Below are 17235 nucleotides of genomic sequence, written 5' to 3'. Positions count from 1 at the left end.
GTGGATGAAGTCATCAGAAAAGGCTTTGCTGCCTAACCAGAATGCAGACCTTGTTGATTTTTTATTTTATGAGTGTATTGCCTGCATGTTTGTAAGTGTACCCGTGTCATGCAGTGCCTGCAGAGATCCAAAGAGGGTGTTGGATCCTCTGGAACTGGAGTTAAAGATGATTGTTAGTTGTCTTGTGGGTGCTGGGAAGCAAACCAGGGTCCTCTGTAAGAGCAGCCAGTGCTCTTAACTCCAGAGCCATCTCTCCAGCCCCTTTAGACCTTATTTTTTTTAGACTGGTGGTGAGTTGGAATAGAGTTCAGATCCATCAGCATGAGTAGTAGGGAAAGGTGTTAAGTGAGAATGTCCTGACCGGGTGCAGAAAGAAGACTTCTCATGCCCCACTTGAATGGAAGCATTGCAGAGAAATGCAGAAGGCAGTCAGGAAGGAAAGCTGGGGCACTGTTTATAATGCCTGGATTAAAGAATTTTGACTTTGTGCATGAAACAGTTGAGAACCATTGGCAGCTTTTAAAGAGGAAGGCACCATATTCAAAACTACATTTTAGCACACTTAATCTCCACTGATAGGCCAGGTAGATGAGAGGAAGATAAGATGAAGGCAGGAACCAGTTCATGAAAAGTGTGAAATACAATACGGTCCTGTGATGCACATAGACCTGGGGATGTCAGAGAATGTGTGAGAGCTGTGCCACATAGAGGACCGAGGAGGACTTAGTGACCATCTCACACACTGTATGATGGCTTGTTTATGTCAGATATCAACCGCTATATTGGCACTCATGAGAAGCAGTGTTCAGTCAGCACTAAATTACTAGCTGCCTAAATGACTAGCTGTGCATTCTCTGCTTCCACCATAATGTCACAGACTCTGCTGTCCCTTGATGTTTCAGGAGGCCGAACTCTGCAGATCCTGAATGCACAGGAGGATGATGCGGGAAGGTACTCATGTGTAGCTACTAATGAGGCTGGGGAGATGATAAAGCACTATGAAGTGAAAGTCTACAGTAAGTTCTAAAAGAACGCTATGTCTCAGCTCTTCCCAAATAGCTCTTTTTCAATCCTCTTTTTCATTATGGAATCATAAGTGTTTGTAGTGATCATTCAAGACTCTTGCTCATCCATTTGCTTCATTAAGAATGGAAGTTGAATTAAGCATTGTGCCCATGGCCTCGTTTATTTAAAGATGCAAAGAGCCCAGGCTGAGGAGATGGCTCAGTTTGTAATCCACTTGCCAGGCAAGCATGAGGACTAAATTTCTGAGCCCCAGAGCCCATGTAGATGCCAAACAGCCATGGAGGCCTGCCTCTAATCCCAGGGCCCGAGAGACAGAAAGGGAATTCCCGAACAAGCTGGCTAACCAGACTGGTCAAAACAGTGGGCTCTGGGCTCAGCTGGGAACAACTGAGGAAAACATCTGGCATCAACCTTGGGCCTACAAACACACCAGTGTGCACATGTATCCATCCATGCGCATGTATCCCACACACATGCCAACACAAACACATACATACTGTACACATACATATGCCAAAAAAAAGTCAAGTCCACTCAATCTGCTCACTACCTACTTGTTAGAGGTTTTCCTCAGGGGCATTTCCTTAATTTCCCATGTTTGTCTTCTGGCTTGCTGTCTGAGTCACAGTAGTTTGATGTGCAGCACTGTTGCTCCCATGCAGATGCCTACTCCAGAGCACAAGATAAGATCTTCAGTGGTTTGGGGTAATTGCAATTTATGTTGGCCTATAAATAAAAAGCAAAACTAACACAGCTATTAATATGGGCTACACTGTAAGGTGTTTCTACATATTATGTTTTTTACAAAGAAAGTGCATTTTTCTGATTATCATTTTTCTTTGACTCATTGCCCTTAGTAACAACAACAACAACAAAAAAAACATCCTTATGGGTCATGGTTAGACTGTGTCGTGGACCTGGAACAAATGAAACTATGAATGGCATTGGCCTCCCTGCAGTTTTATAATGATGAAGAAAGAGAGATATTCTTTCTCGTATTCTCTATCTGAAAACTGCTGTCGCCTAAGATGCTAACTTGGGTCCTTCATGGAAGGGCTATGAAGGCAACACCCCTCATTTCCTTATGACCTTGTTAAGTGTTCTTTGTTGTGATTTCTGTGGTATACCCAATGTTTAACTCTTTAACATTCATTTCTGCAGTTCCACCCATAATCAAGAAAGGGGACCTTTTGGGGCCAGGTCTTTCCCCTAAAGAAGTGAAGATCAAAGTAAACAACACCCTGACATTGGAATGTGAAGCCTATGCGATTCCTTCTGCCTCCCTCAGCTGGTACAAGGATGGACAGGCCAGTCGCAACAGTGTTTTTGTTTGTTGATGATTTCATAAGGACTAAAATGCCAATAATAAAAAAAAAAACAGATGCAAGTGACACAGAGAGAAATCTCATTGTGACATTAAAGGCAGAAAATCCCATACTCATAGAATCTGAAACTGCATTAAATTTAAAATTTTAAAAATAAAAGATAAACCATGTTTACCAATTTTAGCATCATTCCATCGCTGGAAAGTTTGCAAGGTTATTTTTGTGACTGTGAAAATCTGGCCACCCTCCCACTGGAGAAATTAGAGGAACAGTGTTTCTGTTCTATAGTTGCAACAAATAGGTAAACTTTTGTACAGAAGAAACGCACACGTAGTACTAAGCCAGCTTAGGATGATGGTTGATAAATTTATTCAGAACATTATCTAAATATCTCTAACTCTTTTACAAAAGACATTTTTAACATCCCAAAATATGAGAAAGTTAAAAGAAAAGTTAATGAAAAGCCCACTATGATTACCTGGGAGCGGTGAAATACATTAAATAAAAGGCAGAGTGCTGTTTATGATCTGGCTTTCAGATCCTGCACCCTGTTCCTCACTGGACTCCTCTTCTTCCTCACATGCTATGATGACAAATGTGCTGGTGTTCTTGAGCTAAAAGAGAATTTTTAGTTGCTGATAACACTGTTTCACACAAATGTGAGTCAGCTAACTGCTCTCCATCTTGTTTTACACATAACCAACCAAATGGTCAGTTAGATTCCAGTTGTGGAAGTTCAGGTCAGAATATGATTAAGAGGCAAGAAAGATATAGCTTCATTTTTTTTTAGATCCCACATGGATTTTGATATATTGGCAGTTGGGGAAAAAGGCTTTTCATATGATATAAGTGAGTTTCATCTGGAAACCATTGCAAAAGGAAAATGCAGAACCCCCAGTGTGTTCTATTTATAGTTTTCTTTCTGAGTACAGCATACATCACGATACAATATCATTTCTATGAAAGTTTCTTAGAAACAAATAATAACTCTGTCCTTTGAAATATAGCATTAATTAGTTTTTAGTTTTCACTAAAGCCTTTTCATTTCCTTGTGGGTACTATACAGAGAGAGAGGAAAGAGAGCGATCCAGTGACACGCAATGACGCACATAAAAACTGCGAAAGACTAGAATTTCAATAGACTGTTTAAATTTTCATTAAGAATAGTTAAATTATAGTTTCAAATTCAGACTATGAAATAGCTCAAATTATATTAACTTAAACTGCTAATTTTTAAAATATTTTATTTTTATTTTATATGTATGAGTGTATTGCCTGCATGTATGTGAGTGCACCCTGTCATGCAATGCAATGGATGTCAGAAGAGGGCTTCAGATTCCCCTGGAACTGGAGTTAAGGACAGTTTATAGTCGTCATGTGGGTGCTGGGAATCGAACTCGGGTCCTCTGCAAGAGCAGTCAGTGCTCTTAACTGCTGAGCCGTCTCTCCAGCCCCTAAACTGCTAGTTTTTTAGAGCTTGGGATTTGTTCCCTAAATATAAGCAAGAAACCATACTTTTTAAAAACACTTTTATTATTATTTTTTATTTTTATTTTTACGTTTATTCCTGTTATACTTGCCTGTATATAAGTACACCTGTGTCATGAAGTGCCCACGGAGGACAGAAGAAGGCATCAGATCCCCTGAAACTGGAGTTACAAATGGTTGTTAGCTGCCATGTAGGTGCTGGGATTCAAACCTGGGTCTTCTACAAGAGCAGACAGTGCTCTTGACCACTGAGCCATCTCTCCAGTCCCAAGAAACCATACTTTTGATATAGATTTCCTATATCACTTCTTCTGTTATTTCTCCTTTAAATAAGCAACATTACTTGAATGAAGTAATAGTTTTTAGAAAAACCAATGAAAGTATTAGCAATATTGGCTATAATAAATTTAATAGAATTTCTGCATTTTATTAATATTCTGAAAATTTCAACACAGAAATTTTAAATTGTGGTTTGTTTATTTGTGATATAATATTAATAATGATTTGTTGCATACCAAATTATTTATTGAGGATATACTATTTACCAGGCTGTATTTTATAAATAAATACAGATGTGAAAGAAATAGAAAAAAACTCTGACTACATAAATATTCAAGGACAAAAATCTAAAAGAAATAAGTCATAAAATAGAATGTGTCCATTGGAGGATGTGGGACAAAGAGAATTCAATACAGTAGACACCATTTGTGAGAATGTGATTTCTCAATTAGAGAAAGAACCCCTGTGATAAGGAGGTATTTAATCAGAAACCCCAAGAAAAGGGAGGAAGCAGACATTACTAGAGAGAAAAACATTCCAAAGTAGAGTGCACAAGGCAAAGCCCCGAGCTTTCAGGCCACAGTGTGTGACACATGGGCAAACAAAGAGATAAGCCAAAGTAATGGGAGTCAGATAACAGTGCATTATAGACTAGTATGTCCTTATTCTGATGAAGACAGAAAACTATGAATATGGAATAAATGGTAAAATATGATTTGATATGATATGTGATGTGGTATGACAAAGTTTCAAAAGCATTACATTAGTTTCTAGAGTTGGAAAACCAAGAAAGCATTCAGCTCTAAAGTTGTACAAGAGTCTAACAGACAGATTGTGGCTATTTGGAACAAAGCAGTAGTGGGATGTAGGATGTCAAGAGAAGAGATGAATCCAAGAAATTTCATAGGAAATCATTGAGAGAGTGACATTAGAAAGACAGGAGACAGGCTAGAGAGATTGCTTAGTGGTTAGGAGCACATACTGCTCTTCCAAAGGACCCAGGTTCAGATCTCAGTGTCTATGATGGGCGACTCACAGTATCTTTAACTCCAGCACCAGCATATCTGACTCCCTCTTCTGGCTTCCACAGGCACCTACACTCACACACACACACACACACACACACACACACACACACACACGTAAAATAAAATAAATTTTTAAATAAAAAACAGACAAGCGATACAAAGGTTAAGCTGCAGTGTAGGTCTACTTTTGGGAACTGAGGGCAGGGAATATAGCATCTCAAAAGAAAAGAGGAAAAAGGGTATGTCAAGCTGAAAACAAGTTAAACTTTATCAAATTCCACTAACAAGCAAAAATGAAGGCAGAATTGAACCTTAAGTGTCAAAGGTGATGCTGGCAAGAGTCTTTCTTATCAAGTAGAGATGACAGAGGTGTGACTGTGTCTGACTCAGGGAAAGATGAAAGGGACAAAACTAGGCACAACACAAGTAGAAAATATGTTCATAGCGTTAACTGTAAATCACATGGACAATGTGGAGGTAGAGTGCAGAAAGAGAGCTTCTTTTAAGGTTGAAACTCTCCAGTGGGATGAAATAGATGCCCATATGGGTGAGAGAGGATGTGGCTGCCGGAAGGATGTCCTTTGAGCAGACCAATCGGGTCTTAGTCGAAGTTACTGTTTCTCTATTGGAGTAAGATAAAGGGAGTGTTGAGGGATTGTACATGGAGTGATTGTCCTGATAGGCTTTCTCTGGATGAAGAAGGGATGCAGGTGGGAAGGGAATGAAAAGCAGTGAAAAGACTGAAGGTCACTGGAATGTGTTCTCCCATAGAGTTGGGATGCTGGAAGGTGTGAGTTAAACAATTAGGGGTAGTTCTCAAGATGAACACTTTTAACTGAGATTTCCCCAGGGTGCAGTTATTGTACTTACCAGTTGTATATCTGCCCTTTCTACATGATGACTGAAAAGGGTGTGGGGGATTAAAAGAAAAGAAGTCAAGAAGCTGGAAGAGCATGACTTTGGGTAAAGGTGGGCACTGGAATCACTAAGAATTATGAAGGGATTGTTGTTACCAGTAATGACAGGAGCTCAGGAACTAAAAGCTCCAGACCATGAAGGGCAAAGTCATGGCAATGGCATCACAGCATATTACTAAACTTAGGCATTTGTGTTTATGAAGTAAGGATGCTTCTGAATAAACACTAATAGTTTTAGATAAAATCAGATTATGCTAATGTGCCCAAATTTTAATAAATTTTAACATTTTCTAGAAAAATGTCAAAAAGACACACACCCTTTTAAAACATGAGGTAAGTTATCTGAAAATACTTTTCTCAGTGAGGATAAATGGATATGATACCTAAAAAGATGTCTTCCATTATAAAGCAGGTATAAATGCATCACCCACAATTATCTGGTAGAAACATAAACTTTGCCAGCTATAATTATCAAAAATAAAAATGTTATTACTTGGAAAACAAGTGGATCAAAGTAAATTAATTCCTGTAAAATTTCATTTTCATTTATGAATCATAAAAATGATCAGTTACATGTATCTTAGATTTATTAGCATGTTTAATGCTGACATTATTATATTGAATCACAGCCCCTTAAATCAGATGATCATGTCAACATCGCTGCAAATGGACACACTCTTCAAATAAAGGAAGCTCAAATATCAGACACTGGACGATACACTTGTGTCGCATCTAACCTTGCAGGTGAAGACGAGTTGGATTTTGATGTGAATATCCAAGGTAAAACTACTATGCTTAATGTATAACAATTTACATGATATGTTGAAGAAATGGAAAAAACATGTGACATGATTTATTTTAAAATCTTTTTTTCATCCTGATAATAACATAAACTCACAATTGCAATTTTAAACTCAAGAAATTGGAGAAAAGACCAATCCCATCATTCTTATTAGGTATGTTTCCTTCTGATATTTTCAGGGTACACTTTATTTACAAAGTTAGATCACAGATTTCAGACTTCTCTTATGTGATCATTTCACTAACATCGTGTTATGAAGGTTTTCAATATAGTTTGCACAAAGGATAAAAAGCAGTGAAAATAGAAACCAGAGTCATCAGACTTTGAATTGAATGGGTACATCCATAAACTTTGTGTCTTGGATGAGTTACATAAACGTTTCAAGTTTCAAACTTACTTCCCTTTAAAAATTAATGTCCACAAAAGTGTTGAGACTAATACATGAGATGAAGAACCCAAGCTCTTTGGAACATGATTAACAAATAATACCCATTGTTGTGGATGTTGCTACTCTGTAGGTTGCTACTATGCAGAACGATGACTTTTGTCAGTGCTGGGGATTAAATCTGGGAACTTATACATATTAAGTAAACTCTCTACTGCTGAGGTGTAACCCCAGGCCACAATATAATTTGTAATAACTATGCCTATTGTTTATTTCATCAGTTGCATCCTCAAATGTCTGTTTAACCAAATTGCATTTGTTAAACATCTAGGTTGTTTTCAAGTTTTCAATACTTATAACACTACACTGAACATCTAGATACATGAAAATTTTAAAATATATTTTATTGAATTTTTGTGGAGTTCATACAACACATATTAATCGTATTTAGTTCCACCTTCCTTATCTGAGCCCCCCCATAACCCACCCACAGGACTTCATGCATTTTGTCATCTATGTTAAGGTCAATCAAGTCATTTGTGTACCCAGATGTCCCTCTGTGTGAGTTCATCCACTAGTGCCTGTTCACCCTGTCTAGCATCATTCCCTTAAAGAAGATCAACTCTCCCTCACCCAGCAGTGATCAGCTGTCAGTAGTTCCTTGTCAAAGTTATGGCATCCTGCCAATTTCCCCAGATTTATGCTGGTTTTGTGTGAGTTTACATGGGTCTTGTGCATACTGTCACCATTGCTGTGAGTTCATATGAGCATTTTTTTGTACATCTTAAATTTTTCAAATTTAAAACTTGAAATTTCAGGTCAAATTTATGCACTTTTAAAAATGCTTTTGGTGTACAGAAAATTCCCTCAATAAAGTTCACTAATTACCAGAAAAATATGAGAATGTCCTATTTTTATGAGTTTTTAATCCTGATTGCTTATCTATTTAACTTCTTAGTGAGATAAATCATTGATATGGACATTATATGAGCCAGTATTTTTTGCATTACTCAAAATTAGCTTTCCTTGCAATAATCATATTCTTTATCTGTGTTCCTAAGAGGGCCCTTATGTTGTTCAAGTGCCTTTTACAGGAACAGCAAAGACACACATAGCCTCTGAGTGCCATAGTTTGTGTTCTTCAACATGAGAACTAACTGCTGGCCACACTTTGGTTGACCAGTATTGGAAAGTGCATGAGTACTTGAAAATATTTCTGCATTACCTAATTTATTAAATTTGTAAATCACTTGTCAAAACACAGTTGAGATCTTTCATGGACTGACAATGGCATTCACCCCTGACCAAATTTCATGCTCTCCCTATATAGTTCCTCCAAGTTTTCAGAAACTCTGGGAAATAGGAAACATGCTAGACACTGGCAAGAGAGGGGAAGCCAAGGATGTGATCATCAACAATCCCATTTCTCTTCACTGTGAGACAAACGCTGCTCCTCCGCCTACTCTGACGTGGTACAAAGACAGCCATCCTCTGACATCCAGTGATAGAGTGCTGATTTTGCCAGGTAAGCACTGCCACGAGTGGGGTGAAAGCATGACTCTGTCAAGTGGTTGCTTCTCATTTCTCAGGCCAGTTCATTGTGATTTGACTGGCATGGTTGCTGAATGGTATAGTATCACACAGCTTCATACAGAAGAGTTTAGTTTGAGAACTTGACAATGGGATACCTGAGTTCATTTTTCAGATCTGCTCCAGTATCATTCATCAATTCATGAAGGTATTTTGACTTACCCCTGTCTCCTTTCTGCATCATGAGAAAGTCAGTTTTGTTTCTATATATTATGAATATAAATTCTAACATATACTTGAAAATAGTCATTATCCTATTGTTTCCATTTAGATTATTAGTTTCAAATATTTTAGTCACTACGTGGTTTATTGATGGAAAGATGATTACATTTTTTAGAATAATTTTTCATTGCTTTGATAATTATAAAAATATTTCATGTGTCAGTACTTGTTAAAACTCATCAATTGTACCCTTAAGGTCACATTAAAGTGTGTGAAGTTGACCCAAATTAACTGATAGTTGCAGTCACCGCAAGCGGTGGCCACTCCTCCATTCTCATGGATGCCGCTTCTTCGTTCTCATGGGTGTTGAGGCCGCACTTCTTCCTGGTCTGGGCTGAGGCTGCTCTTCTGCTTGCCCTGTGCTGCCTCCTGTCCTTGCCACTGGTGAGGAGACTGTGTCAGCGGAGCCGCATTCAGACACAGGAGACCAGGTTCAGTGACACAGGTCTGGTTTATTGCAGGAAGGCACAAGCTTATATTGGGGTAGTGGTCCAATCACAGCACAGCAAGTAGGATACCTTATTAGCATAACAGACTTGGCGTCCTATTAGCATAACAGATTTAACATCCTATCACAGAATAGCAAGTAGGATGCCTCATTAGCATAGTGGGTTTCAGATTACAGAGCCTGGATTCCTGGAAACCACGTGACCCTGACTGTTGCAATATCTAAGTGTTGCAATTTTGGATTCCAAGGGTGGTGATTAGGGAGTGGTGAGCTCTAGGCATCAGTCTCATGACCTGCCAATGGGAGCAAATGTCACAAGATATTTCTTCTGTGGGCCGTTGCCTTGGGCCTGCTATATGGCTGTCAATAAGACTTTCACCCTAGGCTCAAGCCTGTCTCCCACAGATAGTATCTTTAAAAAAAATAAAAGCCAAAAAATCTCTATGAGTTTGAAACCAGCCTGGTTTACATAATGAGTTCCAGGCCAGCTAGGGCTACAGGGAGACCTTGTCTTAAAATTAACTAATTAATTAATTAATTAATTTTTTGTCTTTTTGAGACAGGGTCTCCCTGTAGCCCCAGCTGTCCTGGATTCACCACTGAGACCAGGCTGGCCTCAACCTCACAGAGATCTGCCTGCCTCTGACTCCTGAGTGCTGGGATTAAAGGCGTGTGCCACCACACCTGGCCAATTAATTAATTAATTTTTTAAAATAAAAGGACACTAAATAGACATGATAACTATATGTAATATATGACTCTAATTTGAATCTGGGTCTGGGGAAAATGGTTATCAAAAGTGTACTATAATAATAATGACATTTGAATAGAGGCTAAAGATTTAATATGTTTTATACTAATTTAAAGTTTTCTGCATTTCATTATTGTACTAGGGCTATATAAGGGATTATGTGGTTCCCTCCTGTGAACTGGAACTGTGGTCCCCTCACATGAGCCTGGATCTTTGTTTCCTACCATGAGTCAGGGATCCACATTCCTCTGGTGGTAGACTGATGGTGGAGCAGATTGGAGGATGGAGGACTTCCTGATGTTGGGCAGCAGTTTCAGTCTTCTCTGAGTGACTGCATTCCCCACAGCCTGCATTCCTCAGGTCCCAAGTTGTGCATGGCTTTGCCTCTGTGCTGGGCTTATGCTGGGGACAAGGAAGGTCTATGCCTCCTGCAGATTTTGGTCTTGGGAGGACTGATTCTCTAGAATGGACTTCTCACCTCCACTGAGGGCCTTCAGTGATCGTGACTCCTCACATGATCCTGGGCACCAGGCTTTAATGTTGGACCACTCTCATTCCCAGGCGTGAAGAGGTTTTCCGTTATTTTCCTATTACTCTTTTACAGTCCCAGTGTGCCTTCACCTATGTCCTACAGAATATAAAATACCTAATTGAACTTCTAGAGATAAAAGTCACAATCTGGGAAGTTTAGAAAAGAAAGAAAGAAAAATAAAGTGCTATAATAACTAAACTGATATAATTTTGAAACTAAAAATATGTCATTATATTTTAGAATGTAAATTCACGATTCTATATGTTTACCATAATTTTTTATATTGTTTACTGACAAAACTGTACTACTAAGCTTCAACTATGTTGTGAAATTTGTCACTGTTGCTGTAATGTGAGTTTGGCATTCACTCTCTTTCCATATTCTCCAACCTATACAAAGTTTTTCAACATAATCATATTTTTTTAAAGAAAGCAATGTTAATAAGAATTTTTGAAAAAGAGATATGTAGCCAGGTGTAGTGGTACATGCCTTTAATGCCGGCACTTGGGAGGCAGAGGTGGATCTCTGTGAGATCAATGCCAGCCTGGTCTACATAGTGAGTTCCAGGCCAGCTGTGGCTACATGGAGACCCTGTCTCAAAAAAGATTTAAAAAATAGATTTGTTAATATATAGGATTAAAAGGTCGTCCTCTTTCCAACCTATTGAAATGCTTCAGAAAAACATTTATACATAGAATAGAAAGAGATAAGGCAAATGATATGAAATATAAATAGTGAACATCGGTGGAAGTTTTTCTATAACTTTTGCAACTTTTCTCTAAGTTTTAGTACCAACATAAAACATTGTGCAATTACACAGAGCTTCCTATCTTTAGGAGTACATGCACAATCTTACATATCTGTAAGATATAGCACATCTTGCTCTTTTAGATCCCTGGATATACTTCCTCAAATGAGTTCTTGTAGGAAACAGTGCAAATGTCAACTAAAAATATTCAAAGCCATGAAAGCAAAAATTACTGTGTGGTATCATAGCATATGGAATGTGATAGAGAACATAGAAAAGTCTTCTCCCATCTAAGAAAATTGACACCTGTTATTCATTTTTCAAGATCTGACCTGTATGAGAGTATTGGATCATGTGTTAAATAATGCAGTGCTTGTTTTGAAAGTGGAAAATATCTGAGATCAAAACTAAATGATTACACGAAGCAGAAACCTTGAGAGAAAATGAATGGAAGTCATTAGACCTGGAAAAGTTGTAGCTTTGTTTCTGATCTGTGTTCACTCTTCTGTGGAGAGAAGTAAACATACTAGGATATATTTTGCAGGAGGGCGAGTCTTGCAGATTCCCAGGGCCAAAGTAGAAGATGCTGGCAGGTATACATGTGTGGCTGTAAACGAGGCTGGAGAAGATTCCCTTCAGTATGACGTCCGTGTACTGTGTAAGTTTGCATTCTTTTGTTTATTGTGCATTTTTTCACTCAAAAATATTTTTCATCAACTAATGTCTGCAAGATGTTGCTCTAAGCACTTTAGAAACTATAAAGATAATCAGAAACTGATTCTTCTTCCAAGGAATCAATTATCTTATATACAAACAGAGAGTACATTAGTCAGGACTGCTAACATCTTAAATAACAAAATGGCAGATGGAGGGAGGGAGGGGAAGAGGGAGGGAGGGAGAGAGAACTGTTATTAATGTATTAGCTTCCAAAGTCCCGGAGTAGAACCAGCTGCCATCATGTCTGACTTCTATGGCTCAAAGGAGCTAAATATCAGCCAGACTCCATCTCTAGTCTCTTGACTTTTATTATTATCATTAATTATTATTAATGTCATTCTTAAATAGGGGATCCCCTTGGATAACAAGGTGGACCTTAGCAGCTCTAGACTTACTTCTTCCCAGTTTCACTTCCAAATTAAAATTTTCAGGCCTAGTATTTATAAATGAAGTCCTAGAATTGATTTCTCATGGCCACATGTGAATCACATCCACATCTCTCATCCCACTGCCGAGACCAAGAGGTTCTAGTGATCTAACTGATGAAGCCTTGTTCTTATGCCTGCTTTTAATCAGAGTCTTCTCCATCTGATGCATGGAGATAGAGTGTTGTTCCCTCAAGTGAAAAGACGAGTGGTGGTTTTAGAAGCAGCAGCAAGCACGCAGGTAGAGGTGTGCTAGAGAGGTAGCCGCGTGAATAGGTAGGAGGCAGTCAGAATGAAAGATTTTCATAGAGCGAGTGGAGAAGTGGTATGAAGTGTTAGATGCTCAAGTGTAATGTGACACTGAGACTCAAGGTGACTAAACTAATGGTGACAAGATCAGTAGAAGCAGAATGGCTGGGCAGATGCACAACACTGGCAGGAAGGAAGTCAGTGCTTCCAATGTTTTAACTGTGACATAATTCCAGGATGCGTATGTAAAATGGTGAATGGGCAGTGAGGAAACAGAGAAGGAAGAACTGAAAAAGACTACAGATTCCACAGCTGCCCAGAGACAAATGATACCAAAGACAAGATTTCCAGCAGAAAGGATTATATATTCTACCCAAGAGGATCACAGGGAAGAGCAACCTAGACGAGGACAATTGGAGGAATTAGTGGTTGGTCAGTAGCCATCATGGCCAGATTCCTGCACAGACAAAACCATCAAATAACAGGTCTTCAGTACTGAATGCTAAAATTTTCAGAAAATAAAAATGACTTTGTCTTTGAAACTAAAAGCACATTGGTGGAATTCGGTAGAACAATTTAGGTTGTATGATGTGCTTCAAAGAATGAAGGGGCAAACTTTGAGCAAATAATAGATGTAAAGTAAATAAAATAGAGGCAAAAAGAGTAGAATAGATTGGATGGCGAAAACAAATTTAAAAGACTTGAGCTTTTACCTGTAGACTGGGAGGGTGATCTGAATACAAAGGGACACATTAAAGTTTCAAGAGTCTGTATAGAAAGCAGGGTGGGGAATTAATACTATAACAGTCAAGGAGAATATGTAACAAAAAGTGCAAGCAAATAACTGAGACATTAATAAGCCCTTCGTGGGGGAGAGATATTGTAATGGAAAGAAAGAACACAGTTAGTATCAAATTCATTTAGTCCACCCATTAAGTGTGAGTATAAAAGAAACAGTGGCAGGGTTGGAACCTGGGCCTGTAGAAAACAGAACATATCAGCAGTGACCACTGTGAGGGATGTACAGCCCATGGTTGGATCAGTCGGCTCAGTAACTGCTTTCAGCACTCGCCCTCAGTAACCAGGAGATAGAAGTCCAAAAAATATAAACGATGCAGCTTTTCTGGGGATTAGAAGGAGGGTATCACAGGTGTGCTTTGTGAAAGTCCTAGGGAGTAACACAGCAAGTGTCAGCGGCACAGGCGTCACTGAGGTGACTGACCATGAGGTCTGGGCTGGGCAAGAGGAAAAGTGAGTCTGGAGCTAGACTGATGATTAGATTGGATTACATAATTAGACAGACTGATTGTAAAGAGGGGAGATAAGAAGGAAACATTTTCAGTTCAAAGAGAAGTCTATAAAAACCCCCAAAGAGATAGAAGACAGAAACCATTAAAGTTCAAATTATATTTATTTGACAAATATCTGTTGATTGCTCAGTATGTGACATATACACCAAGGTCACAAATCAGGTCAGACATTGTGCTGGGCACCGAGGATATAGCAGAGGATACAGTGGACATCAGATAAATGGTGTAACTTTGAATGTGAACATATGTGTGCACAATGACATTGATACTCTGTTATGTGCTTTGCAGCATTGATTATTTTCTTTAGAGAATTTCAGTTTGTTAGAGAACAAAAAACAAGACCACATCTACATTAAACATGAATTCTTTCCTGATTGTCAAAGATATATGTTTTTATTATTTTTTATTTTATGTGTATGTGTGTAAGACCTGCATGTAGGTAAGTGCACCCATGTCGTGCAATGCCAGTGGAGGTCAGAAGAGGCTATCAGATCCCCTGGGACTGGAGTTACAGACAGTTGTTAGCTGCCATGTGGGTGCTGGGATTCAAACCTGAGTCTTCTGCAAGAACAGCCAATGTTCTTAACCACTAAGCCATCTCTCCAGCCCCAGATATGATATGTTTTAACAGAAGGAAACAAAAATAAACTTTTGAAACAAAACAATGATTATTTACATTGAAAAATAGATATCTGGGGACTGGAGAGATGGTTCAGTAGTTAAGAGCACTGACTGCACTTGCAGAGGACCCAGGTTTGAGTCCCAGTACCCACATGACAGCTAACAACCATCTGTAACTTCAGTTCTTGGGGACCAGATGCCTGCTTCTGACCTCCTTGGGCATCGCACAACACGGGTGCACTTACACACATGCAATGTGTAATACACATAAAATAAAAAATAATAAAATATTTTAAAAAATAGATATCTGGTTTTAGAAATGTAGTAGACATGAGTTCTTAATTTACTTCCAGTTTTTAGTCTATGGATGTGTGATTTTTCATAGCTGAAATGTTTTTAAACTGTATAGTATTGTTTTAAATGGAAATGAATATGTGTGGGAGAATTTAGAGTGACTGCTCAGACATACTTGAGGGTCACCTGGGCATCTTGCCTCTCCTCAAAGATGACTATGGAGACGATTGGGGTGGGGCCCACAGACATGATTTCTAGCCAAGCTCCCAGGTGATATTGATGCTATTCTGATGCAGAGACTGGGAGTGTGAACCATCCTGTATGAATTCCCCAACAAAGAAAACCAACTCTATTTCAAGTATACTCTAAAAGCTATAGTTTATCTGGCTTGACTTGATGACAAAATTGTCTTAAATATGGATTAGTATCAAAGCTTCTTCTTGTGTCCTTCAAAGCCCAGATGACATAGAAGGGATTGAGAGGAAAAATAACAGATATATTGGGGGAAAATTGGAATTTAGCTACATGGGAATGCTGATATGGTGAGATGGGGGTGAGTTTGGGGTGATTAAGAGAGGGAAGAGGGTAAAACCAAATCTAAATGCATTTTCATTATCCCAGTTTATTAATGAAAATGATGTTGTAGAGCATGATTTTCCCTTTCAGTTTTCCTTGCTGTTATCATCCAAAACTTTTTCAAGCTGACAGAAACAAACATTAAAGCCCCTGGTGCCCATCAGTATCTCCGTTGCAATCGTTTCAGTGCCACCAGTCATCAAGGGAGCACACGGTGATCTCCCAGAAGAGGTCACCGTGCTGGTGAACAAGAGCACACAGGTGGAATGTTCATCCAGCGGCAACCCTGCACCCAGAAATTCCTGGCAGAAAGATGGACAGCCTTTGCCAGAAGACGAGCATCACAAGTTCCTATCTAATGGCAGAATTTTGCAGGTAAAACTAAAAATGGGATTTTAAAAGTTGTTTTGACATTATGGTAATTTTCTTCTAGATTAAGATTAATTAAAAATAATTTCATTGATTTATTAACACATTTATTAAGATAAATGACCATCAAGAGCATATAAAATTTTTTTCCAGTCTGTTACCACTATTAGAAATGACCACAGTAAACCACCTTGGTGCAAATTCTTACAGAACATCTGTATATAAACATACCTCTAAGTTTGTTACAATAGAATCTTTGATTTAAAGAAACCACATGATGAAAAATCATTGCAACCTTTGTATTGCATGTTTTTGATGATAAAATTCTTTTTTAGTAAATAATTTATTGAGAATTTCATACATGCATATAAGGTGTTTTGATCAAATCCACACCCACTCCCTCCCTTCCAACTCCTCCCATATCTCCCCATCACTTTTTTTCTGATAACTTCATGTACTCTTTCTTCTTTTTTGATTTATTTATTTTTATGGGGCTATTGGCTACTCTAACATTCCCTCCTCTGAAGAGATAATGCTAAAATCTTTTAAGGATTAGATAAAAGCTCCCAAATATTTTTGACATTTTTTGGCCTTTGGAACAGAGTACGTTGCTAAGAGGCCCAAGGACATTGTGAGTTTTAGCCAAGAAACTGGCTACTTTTCTTTAGGGTCTTTTTACCCTAACTGCCTAGCAATTCTTACTTCCTATTCTTATCACACCAACTTTTGAAGATGTTACCCAAATTGCCAATAGGGAATAGGGACGTAGACCGCTCTGGCTTCTTCCATGCTGAACAGGGACTCAGAGTGAGGCTATTGGAGTACCCCTTCAGTGGGTCTATCTAAAAGACTTCCAAATTGCATAACTCTTATCTCTACGGGGAAAAGAAAGTCCTTGAATCATGAACAGGAGATGTGAAGGAGAAGTAAAAGCAAGAGTAATTACCACTACAAGTTCTAGACAGGGAGCTAGAAAAAAGTCAGAACAGGGCAATTTCCAAATGTTCATATGAGAGTCCATTGGAATTTCTTGACAAGGGCTTCCAAAAGCATCCCTCTATTGGTTGGTTCCTCATTTTTCTTTTGTCTGCCAAGGCTGGACTCTGGAGTGATGGATTCAGGATTTGATTTGT

General features: G+C 38.6%; 1 protein-coding gene across 1 annotated transcript in view; it reads left to right on the top strand.

The window, feature by feature from the left end:
* Positions 1-17235, top strand: part of Hmcn1 (hemicentin 1) — a 492592-nt gene that overhangs the window by 348056 nt on the left and 127301 nt on the right. The window contains exons 51-56 of the mRNA XM_029559235.1: positions 903-1016; positions 2188-2333; positions 6693-6843; positions 8581-8775; positions 12086-12199; positions 15921-16108. Of these exons, the coding sequence (XP_029415095.1) occupies positions 903-1016; positions 2188-2333; positions 6693-6843; positions 8581-8775; positions 12086-12199; positions 15921-16108 (908 nt within the window). The remainder of the gene's footprint in view (positions 1-902; positions 1017-2187; positions 2334-6692; positions 6844-8580; positions 8776-12085; positions 12200-15920; positions 16109-17235) is intronic.

This window comes from Nannospalax galili, unplaced genomic scaffold (genome assembly GCF_000622305.1).
Source record: "Nannospalax galili isolate Female #2095 unplaced genomic scaffold, S.galili_v1.0 scaffold227, whole genome shotgun sequence".
NCBI lineage: Eukaryota > Metazoa > Chordata > Mammalia > Rodentia > Spalacidae > Nannospalax > Nannospalax galili.
The sequence above is the reverse complement of the archived record's forward strand: the minus strand, read 5'-3'. Positions and strand labels throughout refer to the sequence as shown.